Genomic DNA, 21,183 nt, shown 5'->3' with positions numbered 1-21,183 from the left:
AAATTAATTAAAGTAGTGGCTGATCACATGATCTTTGTCTAGTTATAAGTAGAAGTAGTCCTGCCCTCATCTTTTGTTGTTTGCTATTTACAATGGTCAAATGGTCCATTAATAATTAAGTATAGCTTGGATACTGTTGGATTTATCCAAAAGAGGTCACTCGTACATTAAAGATTATTACGAGGGCACAACCATGTAACCAGGCATCATGAATATTTCTTTAATCTAATTTAACTTATATTTTAGTAAAGCTAAATGACTTTCTTTAACTTTCTTTATTTTCCAAGTCTACTTTTTTGTAACTACTTTCTATTTTAGTAATTTTATAAATTTTGCAGATATTTACAGTAAGATAAAGTAGATGGAGAATAACTGAGTGTACAGTTGGAGAAGGAAAGGTTTGAGGTTCAAACTTGGGCTCAATGCAAGACAAGGGAGAGCAGATAGGAGTTGCTTCTCAAACCTCCAAGGAAAATAAGGGTGAAATATATGCCCTGCTCTAAATAGCTATTAAAAGCAAAGAAAAGCCCTTCCAGAAGAACGCCATGGAAGTAGCATTTGGACATGCAAATACATGGCAGCAATCAAGAAGAATTCTAGTACTTATCAAAAAAATAAAGGAAAATGGTTTAACTGTGGATAAAATAGTTTTTTCCCAACTCTTCACCACTTGGTAGAGCATCAATGCTGGGAGATCCCTGATCAAAATCCAAGTTCAGAATTGTGATATGAAGCAAAAATAATTTGATTACGAATAACTATAAAGAAAGGTTAAATATTTAAGTGGATCTCTATCAATCTAATTACTACAATTATAAATTTGCAAACAATAATTGATTGAGCTTATGCTTAAGTCTTAAAGAGCTTGATTCACTGGTTACTACTTCCAAAATCTTCAAATACACATCCAAATTAGCAACTATTTACTGCATTAAATAGATCCAGTGATCGAGTCAAATTATAAAGGCAAAAATATTAGGATCGAGGATGAGTATACTGATCATGAAGGATTATAAATATGATTAAGTTCACAATAAAACATATGATTTCTTCAAAAATATTAAAAGCTAAATAAGATAAATGCAACATGAAGTTCAATTCATATTCAGATAAGAACTTAGAAGTTGTAAATATGAGTTAATCATGTATTAGACCAATCTTTCCATCTCAGATAAAAGCTACATTAACTTTATCTAAACATGATATGTCACCTAAATAAGACATCTACAAGCATTTTGGATGAAATAATTTAAGGTTTCAACCATTAATTACTTAGATTCAAGGAAGATAGAAACAGAGTTATTATATATTACAGAACCTTGTGGTCAGTCTTATATGCTCTTGAGTGCAGGTTTCTTGAGAACATTATCAAGAGAATATCGTCAATGCCTTTTAACTTTAACTCCTCTGCTTTCATTACGAACCCAGGTACACGCTTCAATAAAGAACTTGATGCTGTCAAGTGAAAGAAAAATGTGATCATGAGCATAATACAAACGTACTACTAAGATGTTGTCAATCTCATTATGTACCCTCTAGTTTAAACAATCCGCCAACTACAACATTATACAGAAATAGCATTTCATATTAAAAGGATGTAGTAACAAAATGTTTGATAGTATGAGAAATACACACATCCCCTGCTACCTAGCTTTTCTTCTTGAGTCATCGACAGCTAATAAGTAGATAAATACTACTTACATAAATAAATGTAAGTAAAGAAAAATAAAGGAAAACTCAAACTTCCAACAGTAAAGAAGTATATTAAATAAATATATAAAAGTCTTTCATAAAGCAAAAGAGCACAAAAAGGCTAAGCAGGGAACCAAGATCATCAACCCCATAGACCATAATGCTCCTCTCTCAGGAACCGTTTGATTTCATTTCATGTAAACTTAAAGTATTTGCAATCTAGGGCTTTCAGATATTCTCGTTTGTAATTGAGTTTGTTCCTTATTTAATTTGAGTTTTGTAGCTCTGCTTGGTCGCTGATAAAATTTCATAAAATTAAAGGGAAACAAAACCTTGACAAGCCATCTAGGATGATGAATTAGACTAAATTACTGGTGTTTGAGCATGCATCTTTTAATGATCTTATTTACTTTTCTCTAGGCCAACAATTTCCTTGAATATTTTTCTTCTTGTTTCTCAGAAGCAAACAGTGCATTTGCTATATTTGTTCTAGAAACTAAGATCTTCAAGTTGGGGGAACCTTTTTTCTTACAATTACTTGGAAATGGTATTGTTCAATGTTCAAGAAATGAGTTTGGATTTCACGCCATAAGTGAAGTTAGAGAAACTGACTAGTGTCGACGAGAAGATGGCATCGGTGGCAACGATTGGAAATCCCCATGGGAATGTTAAATCCTGAGAGAGAGAGTGAGGGGGGGGGGGGGAGGGAAAGTTAGGCACAGGTGAATAAGTAAAAAACTTATTACAGCGACTAGTTTAAGCGGTAATAAATCTAGTTTAGGTGACGATTTATATTGAGGCAAACATTTCTTGCTGTAATAAGTTATTACAACGACCCACAGTTACGAAATTGGCCTATATTAGGCAATCCTATTCCCAGCGACTAAAACTCGTGCGAAAAAGTCTTCAATTATCATATTCTCACAAATTTTTGAAAATATGAGTTATTTATGACGAGATTAATATCGCCGGAAATAAAAAGAGCCCAATCTGCCTTTATTTTTTGTAGTGAGATAAAGATATTTAATGACAACAATACTTAGTTAAATAAAAATGTTATATATTATTCTGTTATCTTACTCTTATGATTCCATTCTAATGATATAGTATTATCTATAAATTATTGGATTTTTATTTGAAAAAAGGAAACCTAATGGTTGATGAATATGTGAAATCATCACCATGTATCCCAAAAGGTTAAATTAATAGGAATATATAGATTTAATTATTTGTATTGTATTTTTAACACTTTATCTCATATGTAAGCCAGACTCCTTCTATATTGTCATATAAAAAGTTAAATATTTTAAGAAACCGATAGAGAATGCTTAAAGTAATTAATGGGTGCATGAGTGAGCTAAGAAAAAGATATAAGCATGCGTGCAGAACTATACAAATAAGCCATACACCAACCCGACCCGACCCGAAATCGGAAGCGGGTTATACCGTTACTATTTTCATTTCTTATTGGGTAATACCCAATACTTTTTTTCACTGTACCCAAAATTACATAGGTAGAACCTAGAAGCTCTCTCTTATAGCCTTTCCCTTGCTCAAAAATCAAAAGCTCTCTTCCAGTACTCGATTCATCATTGTCAAGTCTCAAATATTCTCTTTATTTGCTTGTCCACCTGATTTTCGAGATAATTTATAGGTATTACTCTCTCTCTCTCTCTCTCTCTCTCTCTCTCTCTCTCTCTCTCTCTCTCTCTCTCTCTCTCTCTCTCTCTCTCTCTCTCTCTCTCTCTCTCTCTCTCTCAGTTTGTTATTGTGATTTTCTTGGACAGTTGATTTATATTTTGGCTTTGGTTTGATTCTCTTTCATACTCGTATACCCGTTTGAAATCAAAGCCTGCACTAGGCTCTCTTGAGTCAAGATGGGATTTGGGTTTCATGGGAAGGTGGTCGCTGGCCAGTGAAGTATGAGTTCCAGTCGATTTTATATATATAGAGTCAATGAGCTTCACAACTGGATATTGTTCTTGTTTATTTGCTTCCTTCATTTATCATGCTTGTAGCCCAGAGATGCAAAGCCGGAATATAAGAATATCTAGAAATTAATGGAAGGAAGATGCCTGTTATAGAGATTTTTTTTTTTAATTTAACAACCAACTTTATTGAAACAAATATTTTGGATCTTTTCCGGTATCTATATCTAGCATGCATGGAGGGAGAACGTTTTTCTGTGTTCTTATAGTTGTGTTCAATGAATTTTGTGAGCTTTCCATTGTTTGAAAGTAGATAGGTGGTGGAGAATATCTGTGAGCGTGGGGCCTATTATCCAGCAATTTGTAGGATTTGGTTCCAAGATAGCCGTTATAACAAAATGTGAATCTCTCTAGTTGAATATAGTTGTATCCTTGATTTGAGGTTGTGGTAATTGCTAATAATGAAGCTTTTGCTTCTCCCACGAGTGGGTCAATTTGTGCCAAACTTTCCACCCAAATATTGAGGTTGTTCCCTTTGAATCCCTACAAACATTACATTTTGTAGAACCCAAATATTCATGTGTATATTTCTCTCTTAATTTGGACCATCCAACTCAGTTAGCGAGATAGTTGAAAATGATGATCATGATCTGTGTTCGAAAATGGGTAAGAAATAATATGGAGTCAATGAGCTTCAACCCAGTTAATTTAGGTCCCGTGCCAAATTACTTTAGATGAGAATGTGTTACAAGATTTGGGTTGGCAAGTTGTTTTTGTAATGGGTAAGTAGAAACAGAGCTCGTTAATTTAGCTTTTGGAAGAAAAAAGCATAGTGTAAATTAAGTTAGAGGCAGAGGATTAGGAGGTGCAAGAGAATGTTTGCAGGAATTGGAAGGGATAAATATTTTCTAATGTTTTACATTTGTTTTTTTCTTATTGAAAAACAAGTTGATTTACACACTAAACTCTTCAACTATCCTCCATCTGTTACATTTGGATGTGTAGGAATATAAAATTTCAAAGTTTAGATTTAGAATTTGACAGATATAGAGAAATTCAGAAGCTCTACCTTTCAAGAACAAACTTCCCTTCCTTGTACTTTTGGTTCTTGTCATGTGCTGCCACCTAATGCAATTTAACATCATCATCATCATGTTTCATTGGTCAATTTCCCTAACCCCAAGCTAACTTTTTGGCATACATATATATATATATATATATATATATATATATATATTTATATATGTATGTATTTCCATTATCTAAAGGATGAGTGTTAGGTCTTTCTCCAACAGTTTCTTTTTCTATCTTTGGCTAAAAATATTTGTCCTTAACTTCATATAGATTGACTAGGTATTTACAGTATGATTATGACTATATTAATTGACTAGATCATACATGTGTGTATATATATAGTGTTATGAAAAAAAAATCAATGGCAGAACTATTTGTCATGATTTGTGCCAACCATTTCTTATTGACTCATATAGAAAATCATCCAATCGTTATTCACCATTTTCCATGTGATGATGTCTGAAATTTACCTTCAATTTTAAAAACCAATTACATTTGGAATCTAAGTTAGTATATGTTCGTAAGAACAGTCCAATAAATGGACTAAGAATTTCTCTCTTCCTGGTAAGAAGAGATCACAATCACCCTATTCCTATTTTCAATCTGAAGTAGTAATAATGGAATAGAAAAGGGACTATATATTTATTTTCTGTTTGGTGAATGTAATCCTCTTTGGTTGGAGATTATTTTTTCCCTTAAGGAAAACGGAAAGAAATTGATACAAACATTAAGAATTCTCTTCTCAATCATGTTTCTTAAGTCAGTGATAAACTCAAATTCTACTCTAGTATTTAAATATATATTACATAATTCATTTAGTTCTTTTGGTTGTCGTCCTATTTTGTTAATAAATTTGTGGTGTTATCTCAAATTGCAGTTGAACCCTATGGAACCTAGTGCTACTATGCCTTCATCTGAGTCTAAATCAATGCCTAATGTGATTCATTTAGATAGAATTCTGCCTCCAACTTTGGATAGCTCTCTCCCTACAACTAGTCCTCAAGTTCACCCTCATATCTCAAGAAGATAGGGTAGATTTGAAGTATGGCAACACTTTAAGAGGTTTAAGGATGTTGAGGATCCCGATGAGCCCAAAGGCAGATGCGATTATTGTGGTAAGGTTTTGTTATGTTATTCTAAAAGATAAGGTACTTCATCAATGAAGTACCATAATGAGAGATGTAAAGCCTTTAATACTAGTCGAGTTGGAAGGGATAACTCCCAATAAAAAATGACCGGGACTAGGAAGATGGGGGTGGATGGTACAACTAACAATCCTAATGTTGGATTTGCCAAGTACAACAAACAGAAAATACGGTCAACGGTAGCCAAAATAATGTGGATGACTTACCGTTTAGATTTGTAGAAAAACAAGGTTTTAAATACTTTATGGTTGTAGTTAAACCTAGATTTCCAATCCCTTCTCGCATTACTGTTATATGAAATTGTATGAAGATTTATATATTAGAAAAAGAAAAGTTGAAAAACATGTTAATGGCATCCGATTATAAGATTTGCACTACTGACATGTGGACACTAATTCAAAATCTGAATTATATGTGCATAACAGTCCATTTTATTGATGATGATTGGATCTTGTATAAGAGAATTATAGATTTTAACAAAGTTTCTAATCATAAAGGGATAACAATATGAAAAGAGATTAAGTCATATATACTTGGATGAGGCATAAAGAAAATATTTACAATCACAGTCAATAATGTATCTTCTAATACCACGGCTATCAATTATTTGAGGAAAATTGTCAAACTTAGAGACTGTATGGTATTAGACAATGAACTTATGCATATAAGATGTTGTGCATATATTTTAAATCTCATTGTTCAAGATCTATTAAAAGAAATTGATAAATCAATTGTGAAGATTCGAAATGCGGTTAAATATGTGAAGTCTTTCTCTACAAGACTTAATAAGTTCAAGTCATGCACAGAAAAACAAAATATTTTGAGTGGTGGGCTTTTTTTGTCTTGATGTTTCAATTAGGTGGAACTCAACATATCTAATGTTGAGTGCAGCTTTCAAATATTGTACAACGTTTGAGATGTTGCAAGATAAAGATAATGAGTTTGGCCCATATTTATATGAGGTTGGATAAAGAATACCAACTTTACATTATTGGAAAACCATCAAGGATTTTGTACAATTTTTGAAGCCTTTTTATGATATGACTTTGCGGGTTTCAGGCTTTGTTTATGCAACTTCAAATTTGTTCATAAAGAAATATGTGTAATCTATAAATATTTGAACAAATTTTTTATGAGTGAGAGTAATATGCTGAAAATCATGTCAGAGAGGATGTTGTTAAAATATGACAAGCATTGGGGGGATTTTGAGAAATTGAACAAAATGTTGTTTATTGCATCTAGGCTTGATCCGCGCTTCAAGTTGGAAGTTTTAGAGTTTTGTTTTACAAATATTCTTGACCATTACCGAGCGCCTAAACTTATTGATTGGTTAAGGAGGATGATTGAGCGGATGTATAAGTAATATTTAAAATCCAATGTAAGTTCAAATAGAGGCCAATCAAGTATTGGTGAGACCCAAAACAAAATTTTTTATAATGATGAGGATAATATATTCAATATGTATCAGTAATACCAAGCATCAAAAAGTGTGGTAGAGTCTAAATCAGAGTTGGATAAGTATTTCATGGAAAGTGTTGAAGGATCAACACCCGACTTTGATATTCTAATATGATAAAATGTGAACTCAATCAAATATCCGATCCTTGTCAATATAACTCGACATGTGTTACTATTACTTCTGAGTCAACATTTAGCATTGGAGGTCGGGTCGTAGATTTATTTCGTAGTTCATTAGCCCCAACAACAATTAAAACTCTTATTTACACACAAAACTAGTTGATGACTCCCTCCATTAATTATAACTCCCAAGATGTAATAAAAGATGATAAAAGCTACAAATTAGAAACCGATAATATTCATATTTGAATAATATTTTCTTATAGTCCTTTCAATTAATTATATGTTTAACATTATTTTTTATTTCATGTAGAGATAACTTTGAAGAATATTTTAAATGAGGTCGATTGAAGATTTTTTGAAGAATACACAATTATTTGGAAGTAGGACCTATGGATACACAAGCCGCTTGTATATTGTAAAAATTAAACAAGACCTATGGATTTTTGATTTAGTATGATTACTAGAAGTACATTTATACAACATTATTGGTTTATTAAATGAACAATATACATGAATATTATTGGTTTATTTTTTGTATTTTTTTTTAAATTAGTTTAAAAAGCATCGACACGGAAGTTGGTTGTAGGAACAATTGGAAAAAATCAAGTTGCTACTAATTTCCAATCACTATATCCAATGGATTTCTTCTTCTTTTAGAAAATGTAGCCAAAGTCATTGAAGTCAATCAACAGTTTTAGCAAATTAATTTACATTTTTTACATCATCCTATTAAGTACAAGACAAGAAAAATTGTGCAAAACTTTCATATCTATTCATTAGTATTAAGAAATGAGAAATTTCTTAAAAGAGTTTTGCTTGGTGGGAATGTTTTATAATTTGCATTGGTCATTTTATTCACAGGGAGAGACAAATTTTCCTAATATAAAAATAATCTGCCTTTAAAACAAATAGACACGTGACATATTTTTAGAAAGTTCTCTATTTGATTTTCTTCCTAACACATTGTAAGTATAATATATATATTTACATGCACCGAAATATATATATATATATATATTTGGAACTCGGTTTCAAAATTATTGTCGGGTCGGGTATTAAGTAAACGGAATGCATCTGATTAGGTCGGAATACTTTTTGGGGCGGGTCGGTTCGGTAAAGAATGCTACATGCGTATGTTAAAACCTAATATTTGAAGTATCTTGGAATGGCCTAGGCAGAGAGAAAGGGGACCAAATGACCATGGATGTTGATGGAGAAAAAACCAGTATTTTTTTTTGATAAAAAAAAAACGGGGGCTCATAACTGAGGAGTGAGGAGGATCATAGTCTGTGCGGTGTGTGAGGGTGAGCGTGAGGTAATTGTGGGGGCAAGTAGTGATGATCATGATGTGACGAAGATTTCGTGGCTTGAAAGGGAGTAGTAGAAAGACAGCCATGTGGGTGGGAATGTGACTCATGAATTCCCAATAAGAGGTAGAAACGCGGTGCTAGGACTTAACATGGAAATATATAAAGATATATATTTGGTATAACCCAATTATAAGAGTTGAGTTGCTCGCTTCCTTATTTTCCACCCTCCTTTTTGTGACTCTCACTCTGTTTCGACTTCCTATTGGTCCTTAATTATAGGACGCCCCCCAGTTACATACCCTCAAAACTCTCTCTCTCTCTCTCTCTCCCCCCTTCAGTCCTTAATGTCAATCCCCAAGTGTTTCCACAAAACTACCACGTGGTCTTCTCTTACATGTCTGAGGTGGACCATACCAAAACAAAACCTTCGCTTTCTCCACCCTCCCAAATTCCAATTCTCTATTTATAACCTCTTTTCCCTCTCGTTCTCTCCAAAACTCTCTCTTTTCCTCTCTGTCTCTGTCTCTGTCTCTGTCTCTCTCCCTCTCCAAAACGAGCCAATTGAGAAACTCTCTCGCCTTCACTCGACTGAGAGAGAAAACACCCAAAGCCATGGCTGCTGCTTTATCTCCACCCAGCTCTAGTAGTTGGGCTAGAGCCCAAATGCTTTACACATCTATGTCTTCCTCTTCATCACTAGTGGATTTGGGCTTTCCATCAAGGTCCGTCTCCTTGAAGAAGAAGCATAACAGTAGTAGAGTCAACATTCGCATTCACTGCGCTTTAAACTCTCCTTCGGTGCTTCATTTCCCAAAACAGCAGGGGTACCAACAGCCTGTAATTACCAAAAAAGACACCACCGTCGAACCCAAAACCCAACAAAGTCCACAGTGGAATTTACTACAAAGAGCTGCGGCCGTGGCCTTGGACATGGCAGAAGGCGCGTTGCTCTCACGCGAGAGCCAACAATCACTTCCGAAAACTGCCGACCCAAGAGTTCAGATAGCCGGGAACTTCGCTCCGGTACCTGAACAGCCCGTTCGGCACTCACTTCCGATCACTGGCACAATCCCAGAATGCATTAATGGCGTGTACCTCCGCAACGGAGCCAACCCTCTATTTGAACCCGTTGCTGGCCACCACTTGTTCGACGGTGACGGCATGGTTCATGCAGTCACCATCAGTGGCGGCTCCGTCAGCTACGCATGCCGGTTCACCGAGACTCAAAGACTGGTCCAAGAGCGAGAACTCGGCCGCCCGGTCTTCCCAAAGGCCATAGGTGAGCTCCACGGACACTCTGGTGTCGCGCGCCTTCTTTTATTCTACGCTCGAGGGCTTTTCGGGTTAGTCGACCACAACCAGGGTACCGGAGTCGCCAACGCTGGATTAGTGTACTTCAATGACAGACTGCTCGCCATGTCGGAGGACGATTTGCCATATCAGGTCCGAATCTCTTCCTTGGGTGACCTCGAAACTGTAGGCCGATACAATTTTGATAACCAACTTCACTCCACTATGATTGCTCATCCGAAGGTCGACCCTGTTACCAAAGAACTCTTTGCTCTCAGCTACGATGTCATCCAGAAGCCGTATCTCAAGTATTTCAGGTTCTCTCAGGATGGAAAGAAGTCCCCGGACGTTGAAATTCCAGTGCCGGTGCCTACCATGATGCATGACTTCGCAATCACTGAGAATTTCGTGGTGATTCCAGACCAACAAATGGTGTTCAAGCTCCAGGAAATGATTAGAGGTGGCTCTCCCGTGATGTATGACAAGAACAAGAAATCCCAGTTCGGAATTCTAGCGAAGAATGCCCGTAATGCCTCGGATATTATCTGGGTTGAGTCCCCAGACACCTTTTGCTTTCACTTGTGGAATGCTTGGGAGGAGCCGGAGTCAGATGAGGTGGTGGTGATCGGGTCATGCATGACACCTCCGGATTCCATCTTCAATGAATGCGATGAGAGCTTGAAGAGTGTGCTTTCTGAGATCAGACTTAATTTGAAGACTGGAGAGTCCACCCGCCGACCGATAATTTCGGAATCCGAGCAGGTGAACTTAGAGGTCGGGATGGTGAACCGGAACAAGCTCGGGAGGAAAACAAGGTACGGTTACCTCGCCATTGCTGAACCGTGGCCTAAGGTATCCGGCTTCGCCAAGGTCGATTTTTCAACAGGCGACGTAAAAAAGTATATTTACGGCGATAGAAGATATGGTGGGGAGCCATTTTTCTTGCCAAGAGACCCCAATTCAGAAAAGGAAGATGATGGGTATATTCTCGCTTTTGTCCACGACGAGAGGACATGGAAATCCGAGCTCCAGATTGTGAACGCCATGAATTTACGGCTAGAAGCATCAGTAAAGCTACCTTCGAGGGTGCCGTACGGTTTTCATGGCACGTTTATTGAATCAAACGATTTGAAAAATCAGGCATAAGAATACACATGGGTGGTGGGGGATGACGTTTTCTCGTTTCCTTAATTTGTTTTTAATTAGTAAGTTTGAGTACAATCCAATTAAGAAGGGGGAGAATTTCACCAGAGGGATGCTTGGAGACTGGTCCCCGGATTCTCCTTCAACGTTAAAAACCCTACTCCCATTTTAGTTTTATTAGGTACTTTCTTTCGGGACCCAGCTTGTAGCTTTTTGCCTCGTAGGTAGATTTCGAGCTCAGCTGGTTTCTGTACTTTTAATTTCCTTTTAGATTCATTTTCTGTACGTGCGTGGTATGGAGATCATCTCTACCTGTTAGATCTTCCTGATCTTGTTACTCCCACTTGTACGTAATAATTATGCACAACATCAGGTTTTGCTTAATACTTATGTGGATGTTCTGCCATGGAATTTGAATTTTGCTGCAAATTTTTTACATATTGTTTTTGTGAGGAGGGGGGGCGGGGGGTGTTGGTTATATATTATGAATATCATGCCAATAGTACTCCTATAATCTTCAGTTTTGCATCCTAATTCTATCAAATACATATATATACCATATCAAAAATACTTTAGTCGATAGACAGATTATATAAAAATAATCTCAAAAATTAATATGGTACGATGCAGTTCATTATATTATAAAATTAATTTTATTTATAAAATAAATTTAAAAGATATAATAAAATTACAATTTCAATTCACCGTATATATATATATATATACATAGTTACTAATCACATAGTGTTCCTTAAAAACTACTGAAGTACCACTGGTCGTACCTCTGTTGCATGTGCAGTGAAAACACTAACTTTGTCCATTTTGTGGAAAGTGGTACAGTACGTATTGTCATTGTCATCCCAGTACTGCCATTGGATACCTGAGTTGACGAGGCGCCATGGCACAATTACCTGAATAGAAAAATTACCATAAGCTTCTATTGTCGTGAGTTCCTAGCTAGCTAGCTAGCTAGCTAGCTACAGTTTTTTAAGGCAATCAAAATGTCGATAGAAAAAATCTGAAGGAACAAAATGTCCAATCAAATCTTTCTAGGAAATGGTCTTTATGCACATTCGTGTACTCTCTTTAAAATAAACAAAAAAAACATGAGATTTATATAAAAAATTAACGTTGGATTCTACATTTTTTTTTAAAGGAATATGCAAAATTTATATATTATAAAATTATATTCAGTATTATTCAATCTTCAAATAAGTTTTGAGTTATATTTTTTGACCTGATCTTATTATTTCCTTGATAGTACTTAAATTAAAGCACAAGAATTTAGCATCAACTCAACGTTAAATGGTTTTTATATATTAAAAATGATAATTAGATATGGTATATATTCAAAATGTATGCATAAATTATGGGTAAATAAAATTATTCCCATAATAGTTGACTCACGCATAGTTCGGCAATTGAGGCGCGTGAGCTTAAAAGATCCGAAATACCCCCACCACAATGGTCGGTTAGAAAGAGAAAATGAGCTTTTATTTGAAGAGGCATTCTACGAATTAAATAAGGGTCAAAGCCGACATTAGCGCTGGGGGTTTGACATGATGGGATTTAAAAGATGAAAGAAATCGGATCCCAAAATGAAATACCCAATCATATTTATCTTTTTTACCCCAAGTTTCAAAATTATTTGGAAGATCAATCATATTATATACGTATACATATATGTATTAATATATATATATATATATAATTTTTTTGTTCACGCTTCACATCATAAAAAGATCCACCCCCAATTTAAGTTGGTCTTTTTATGATCAATCATATACTTCTCCACCTTCTCTTAAAAATAATTATATTTGACCATTACAAAGGTATTATATAGTGAATGGAGTACTATTTATTTATTAAGAATAATATTAGATAAAATTTTAATATGTCTAAGTCTCGCGTATTATTTTTAAAAATTAAGATTTATTATTAAAATAATAATTTTTTATATTTTTTCATAATAAATATGTGAGACAAATTATAAATATCATTTCTCTTTTTATTTTACAAACTAACAGCACTTAATATGATGGACGGTCTAATAATTACTAAAAAAAAAAAAAGATTTATAAATTGATTGTGTGTTAATACAAGTCTTCCCACTTGTACGCATTATTTTCTTTTCTTGACGGTGCAATTTGTTCCACACAATGTTCTCTTGTTCCAACCAACAAAAGCATGAGTCAGACAACAACAACTTGGACTGAATGATGCTGCCTGGCCAGGCGCTAATGAATCGTGACAACGAAATCTTTAAGAGTAGTGTTTCTTTTCATATTTTTAATAAATATTTTATAATTCCTAATTTGCCGGAGAATCAATGTTGGCCATAACTTTTGTAAAAGGTGTTTTATATTTATGTGCAACGACAGTTACAAGTTAGGTTGAATGATAGAGAAAGTGATCGGGGTGGGGGAGTAAGAAGCCCCACGTACATTTAGATCGTAGGTTGCCCAAAAATAATATTATTCCACGGCCTTCTCCTTGATAATTCTAAAAGTTTACTTGGACCCATATATACTGTAAATCAAAGTCACAAAAAGGGCACATCTTTCATTTCTCTGCCTTTCTTGAAAACGATTTTTCAGTCTAAAATTAGCAGTGGGATCCCACCGCCCGCAACCTCCGCGTTTTCTTCATAATACCCTCATATATCCATGTTGATGATCATGAATTGATTGAAATATAATCGATACATGATATTGAATCGTACAGCTGAATCCAGAGATCAGATCAAACATCATGTATATATAATTTTCCAACCGACAATATGTATCTATTGATCATCACTATATATATATATACACACACATTACAAATTGAATATGGAATGTTTATTATTGATCAAAGTACTCTAATTCATCAACCGACAATGGCTTGATATTGTATGTTATAAATTATAAAATTAATTTTATTGTAAAGTATATATAACATATCAAATAAAATTATGTCGATTTATAAATTTATTTTTATGAAATCTCTTCATATTTAACATAATTTTCTTAATTAAATATAATGGTAGAAAAATTAGCAATGAAAAACATGACAATATTGGATAGATGAAATGGTCGCCTATACATGTTTTTCTGAAAATTATACGTATATGATATGCTTGGTAGATCTGCACTCGCCCGTTTTTGGGTTGGTGAGAGACAAAGGGCAGTGGGCATTGTGTGGATACTGTTGCGTGGTTTTTGGTATGAATAATGATTTACTATTCTACAATTCTTTTATTATATTTTAAAAAGTGATTATTAATAAAATTATATATTATATAAAATAAATAATTTTCATATTGAAAGCAAGGCTTTAAGATGACAGAGAAGTCAACAATAATGCATGCGATTTAACGGCTCAGAATAGCACGTCAAATAAATCAATAATTAAACCAAATAAAATATTAGAACAATGCAATATCTTGTCACGTAAATTGATTTGAGTAGGTTCCTGATAATAGCTAGGAACAGCCAAGACTTTTCATTGACTAAACCCACCGACGTGCGCGTGCACGTACAAGCTTAATTAATTAATTAATTGCTGTTTTCTGATGCTTCATTTGATTTTGACTGTGAGATGTAATAGAAGTTGAAGATTAAATAAAAAATTATTAAAATATTAATTTTTAATATTAAATTTATTTAAAATTTTAAAAATTTTAAATTATTTATTATATTTTGTTTAAAAATTTAAAAAAATATATAAAATTAAATGAGATAATTTTACTAAATTATAATATTATATTATAAAATTACATAATATGTGTTATATCAATTCGTTAAAAAAGATATATTTTAAATTAGATTCTTCGTGCATCTTTTCAATTTAATTTTTTTTTTCCTCTTTTTAAATAATTTGAGTGATAAGTATTTAATACGAGCCCTTATATATGGGAAAAGATTATAATAAGATGGGTTCAGATCAAGTTAATTTGCATGCCTTGTGAATTGGGTAAATGAATTATTAGAAAAGTTTAGCAGGAAGACAAAATGAAGCAGCTGAGCCCCACATGATCGATATTAATAAAAATATATAAAACATTTTAATCATGGCTGTTTTATCATCTTGCACATCTTTCTTTGATGAGATAGAAAGATAGATAGATAGTGGGGGGTAGACAATTGAATTGGCCATGTTTTCTATGTGACGAAAGATAATGTATATAGTCGGTGGAGTTTTCTGCATAAAACGAAAAGTGATGATCAAAGTAGACCTCTCGAAATATTCAACAGTACTTGGGAGAAATTAAGAAAGAGTTTGTTAGGTTGCTGTCTAGTAATGATTGTGGATTTTTTTTTATGTTATTTTATTTATAATTTTTATATTTTTTAAATATTTTTAAAAAATTAAAAATACATATCAATATATTCAAAATTATGATTTTTTAATTATTAATTAAATAAAAAAATTAATTTAAAAAGGGATGAAATGAAACGGTAAGCGTTGCAGTAGATTTATCCGGTAAGAAATTACTGGTAAAAAGTAAGTACTACTTGATTTCAATCGATCATGTCTAGCCAATCAACTTAAAGCTAGGCAACGTCACCCCAATCAGCAACTCAAATGATTTGATATTTTCTACTGAAATATTTTGATAAGATCCGGATGAAGTTAAAATTATATCAAGTGGCTTTGATATTTTACATATTTTTTTTCTCAATATTTTCTCACCTCTCTATTCATATTGAGAAAAAAAAATCTCAAAACTGATCACTAGACCCTAGTAACGTATAAATTATAATGTTATAAACTACACATCCATCTCATTTTTATCATATTTTATAAAATATAATACTTTTTTTTATCACTTTTGATCACTTCTGCAACATCTTCTTTATTTAAAGAAAAATTCAATGGATAATGTCACTAATGATCACCAATTAACTTCTTGCTAGCCTGCATTAGTTTTTGAAAAATACTGGGTACACGTATCGATTCACGGGCGCCAATGCACGGCACAGTGATGCATGCATTTCTTATGCCCTATATGTGTATCCGTACTAACGTGTATCACAGGTCTTACTTTTGTTCTGTAAAGTCAGTAATATAAGGTCATGGACGTTGATAAACGACTCTGCGTACGACTGCCCCCACACTATTTTCAGTTTTCAACTTGTGACGGTGAATGATTTATATATATACACAATATTGCCCCCCATGCACCATCCTAACGTTGAATTTCAAGCCAGGACCAGTTGCAAACGTTGATGACCACCACACAAATTCATACAAGCATGTCATGTACGTATATTATTATATATATGGTGTACGTACGTTGATTAATCATCGCAGCCAAAACTGCATATTGTTCGTTCCAAATTAATTTATACGCGCGGCGTACGTTGATTTCTATTGCATGAGGAGTACTGCATGGGGGATCAAAATTACGTACCTACATTAATATTGATCTTTTACATTGATATTGCATATTGCATGCTGTGATAACCACTCAATATCATTCCAAGTGATCAACAAAAAGTACAGCGTAATTAATCATGTACTTTTGTCATGATCTAAGTGTGAAGCTCATGAATGGCGATCACCATTGTACGTATTATTTTTCTTTAAATAGCTTGCATTTCTATATATATATATTTATAGTTATAATTGTATCGTTAATATGGAAAAAAAATAGTTGCTGGCGGTGTAATCTCATAATTAATCGTGTATTAACGAATGAAACATTACAATTTTTTTTGATAATTTAAGAATAAAATGATAATCCGATTGAAACATGTTGCAATATAGCTAGCTAGATGATATATACTTTTTTAATGGGGGCTTCATCTATATATATATTTTTTATTGGGAGAGGGTATTCCATCCTTGGTTCTCTTAGTGAGAAATCAAGGTGTCGCTAATTGATCCAAATTAAGGACCTTAGCTTCATATATTATTTTTGAGCCTAGCTACTGATTATCATCCCCAGGTCCCACACATTACACACCATATTTATTTTTATTTTTTTAATTTTATTCTTTTTAAATTAATTGATTTCTTTTACTTATCACCTATACACATGCCACTACAAGAAAACATAGCTATTGTAGCGTCATTTTTAGTCGCAAATACTATCTAAAATCGTTGCAATAAAGTATTAGAGGCGATATTCCATCGACGCATGTTGGTTGGGACAGAATGCTTATTTATGGATAAAAGCAACGAAATATGAAAATCGTCGCATTTAATTTCCTTTTCCAACAAATAAAATTAGAAGCAAATAGCCTCAATTTCTGCCGCAACAGTTTGTACAACCCTCACATTAAATTGTTGGAAAAATTATGTTGCGTCATAAATTATCGTCGCTAAAAAACCTCATATGTCGCTGCAATTGTGTTCCTCCGACGTTTTTGGTTGCGGTTGCTTTTAAAAATTTTGGACATTGTTTACCTTTTTACCAGCATTTTAATATCGCCGCAATAGGTTTTTGGCAACAGTTTGAAATCGATGCAATCCCTATCTGATACATTGTATTCTACCTCTATTGTAGCACCACAAAAAACGCTGCAAAAACTAATTTCCATCAATTTTTTGCCTTGGTCGCCAAAGTACACACAGGTTGAAGCCATTCGCGACTACAAATTTCACCGCAATTCTGCCTTTTTGCAACGATTATTCATGTTCTTTTTGGTCATGCACCCCCACATATTTGCGTGTAAAAAAATTATATATAAATTTGCACCCTAAACTACTATGTAGTGTGTTGCACTAGTTTTGGCTACGTTTTTGGTACATATATATACAATTGTATGTTGCAAATTAATAAGATTGTCAACATTAAATATATGTGCATGATTTGCTGCATAAAAATCTGCCCGTTATTAGTTTATAAACACAAGTAAATCTGGATTCATATATATGTCATTAACCATTAATTTACAGCCCATGCAATTAAATCTCCAACGTAAAATATATATAAATATGGAGAGTTCAATCATGAGGATTCTGAACACCCAAGTATATACATATATATATATATATTTATATATATAATATACTTGCACACCCATGCTGAAGCTATATTTAAATAAACCATCATCAGTGCCAAGACAAAGATCATGATTCATTCATCATATAACTAAACCACTATATATATACACCGGTGCATTTTATATATAAATATGTAGAAAGATGTTTGGAGTACTAAGTAATTAGGAATGATACCCTATTTCACAAACCCACAAGGACTCAATGAAATGCAGCTTTCTCCAGCTTTCTCTTTTAGTCCATATGCGCGCCCTTTGTAGCAACTTTAACATCTACTGTCCATCTTAATCCATTAGCATCTTTGCCCAACATTTGACTGGGTATGCAATTAGTAAAAACTCTGCATTTCAGTGTAAAGATGAATTAACATAGTGTTCCTCTGTGAGGCATGAAACACTTGACATAAAACCCTCACATAGTGTTCCTCCGTGAGGCATGAAACCACTTGCCCAACTATTGAAACACATATTGACATGCTATGTCGTTAGTGCCTGTATCATCACTATCTGACAACATGGAAAACTTCTAACTCTCATGTCACGTTACATGTTTCTATGTCACTTTTCTTTTTTGTACTATGAGCTCTCTACATTAAAATTTGAATACAGTATAAATCCCTTCAAGACCAAAAAAAAAAAAAAAACTTACAACATCTTACTATAATTCCCTGCTTACAAATAACAAAAGAACAAAACCAATACTTAAAAAAACTTTTTCCAGTCATGAGTATCTTCAATAGGTCTTTGCCATTATTTGAGAGCTTAATATTATAAATGTATATGATGCTAATGCATGCCTAGATATGCTTAGTGTCTAAGCAAGACTGTGAAGATCTTCACTGTACATATATGTTCAGCTTTTGTGCATATATAAACAATCTTCATTGTAAAACTGTGAAGATCTGAAGGTAACAATTATAATTCTATTTTTTGTTAAAGTATCCCAAAAGTAACAACTACAAATGGATTTCACCAATTTCTCACATAGATAAATTGTAGTACAAGCTAAATGGCATACCTTTTTCTTCTCAGAGCCTTGTTTGCTAGTAGAATACCAAATTTTCATATAAGGAAAGAAAACCAAGCTTAGTATAGGTATAAGGTAGCGCACATTGTATATCCATGAAAATAGTCCTTGATAAGAGTAGATAGTTACCCCATGGTAATGAGTACTCTAGTTAGGTGTCTCTCACGTATACTACTTGTGTATAGGGGTTGCACCATTGCACTTATTAATAAAATCTTCTTACTTAAAAAATAAATAAAGGGAAACTCAGTAACATAATGTCTTTAGAGAAGTTCTTTTTAGTGACTAATAGTGTGTCTTGAGGCTATTGGAAATTGGACCAGTTTATCATGTTTTCATGAGATTCTATGTCGTCTCCCTCTAATTCTAAAATGTGTTAAGAGAAGTTCTGGGAAAATATGTAAATCAATAGAGTACAAAACTAAGTTACAAACAAAACAAATGACAAAGGTTAAACCACACTATACCTTCCACATCAAGTTCTTTGGATGAGTAACTGATGGTTAGAAAAATGAGGAGTACTTGATCTAGTATTGTGCCAAATTCATGAAAGGATCTAATGAAGTCATGACATCCTATAATAACAAACCATTACTCAAAACCATGAGAATGAAAGTTACTACTTAAAACATATAGTGTGGAATAAAAAATGGAAGAAAATGAAAAAGATGAGAATGTAGAAGAGCTTGGAAACATCAAAATAGAAATAGCACATACCCAACAAAAAATGGTATAATCACCAATATATATATATAAGATTGTAATTAAATATGGTACTAGTCCTTAGGATGGAATTGAGCTGAGTAACTCTTTATTCAAAGCAGATAATAAATTCAGATTGGGCATATCAGATTTAATTTGTCTTAAACTAGTGATGAATACTTTCTCTTCCCTCTCCCCTCTATTTTTCTTGAAACATTCTGCAATACATTTGAGTTTATGGTGCATTAGTTAAATCAAATATTAATTGAATCTTAACATTTTCCTAGTTTAGCTACTTTTAGATTAATATGTTGACTTTGCTTTCAATGTTGGTGTGAATTAATGGGTTGAGTGAGATATTTATAGTTTCAATACATTACTTTACTGATTCAAGAAATAATGCATAAGGTATGTAGCAAAACAAATGACTATTCAAGTTTTAAGTAGCAATCATCTGGTATAAATCTATAGACAAATTTTCCAGAAACTGGTTAATTTCTTTGACTCTTGTAGTGCATATGTGTATATATGCAAAGAAAATAATTATGTTCTGAAATTGCATTCAACACCCCTGAAATTGTCTAAACAACAACCAAGCGGAAAAGCAACCCATTGAACATCACATTGCTAAGAATGAGAAAGCACCAAGCAACTAATCAACCAAACAAAAACAGAAACACAAAAAATAATTCTGTTGACTAAGATGTAGCAACAAAGAAGACAAATAGCTTGCATAGCACCCTAAATGGATAATAGAAATTGACATAAGAAAGCCAAGTAAATAATGCTGGAAAGAAAATATAATACTATCACAGGGCAACCAGCTCTTGGAACACTATCTGAAAGCAAGCCACCAAAAGGTTTTAAGCCTGCTTATTCAACAAGAATACAAGCATCTATTCCAATGGCTTCATAGAAGTCCCCAACCTAAAAACACAATCAATCATAGATAAAGATATGTAAAAGTACAAAACCAAGAGGGACTTCACAGTTTTGGTTATCACGAAAACGTACCATAGAAGGCATAGTAATATAGCTTAGAAAAGTGATGTTAGGAATGCTCATTATATATAATTTGAACAACACTCTTCCTGTCCTACCTAGAAAGGCAAACAAACAAATTATAAAATTCGAGCTTCCCATTGGTAACAGACATTTTGTTAATATGTGTGAAAATTAACAAACAAAATCAGTTCCCTACAAGCACACAACACCCAGTACACTGATGTAAATGCTAACTAAGAAATTTGCATATCACCACCCGTTAAAATATATATAAATATATATATTTATATCTAT

General features: G+C 33.4%; 1 protein-coding gene across 1 annotated transcript; it reads left to right on the top strand.

Moving 5' to 3' along the window:
* Nucleotides 1-9,060: 9,060 nt before the first annotated feature.
* Nucleotides 9,061-11,547, top strand: LOC122275002 (9-cis-epoxycarotenoid dioxygenase NCED2, chloroplastic). The gene has a single exon (XM_043083897.1). The coding sequence runs from the start codon at nt 9,343-9,345 to the stop codon at nt 11,164-11,166; it is 1,824 nt and encodes a 607-aa protein (XP_042939831.1). The 5' UTR covers nt 9,061-9,342; the 3' UTR covers nt 11,167-11,547.
* The last annotated feature ends 9,636 nt before the right edge of the window (nt 11,548-21,183 follow it).

This window comes from Carya illinoinensis, chromosome 9 (assembly GCF_018687715.1).
Source record: "Carya illinoinensis cultivar Pawnee chromosome 9, C.illinoinensisPawnee_v1, whole genome shotgun sequence".
Lineage (NCBI taxonomy): Eukaryota > Viridiplantae > Streptophyta > Magnoliopsida > Fagales > Juglandaceae > Carya > Carya illinoinensis.
Note: the sequence above shows the minus strand (reverse complement) of the source record. Positions and strands in the feature narration are given on the sequence as shown.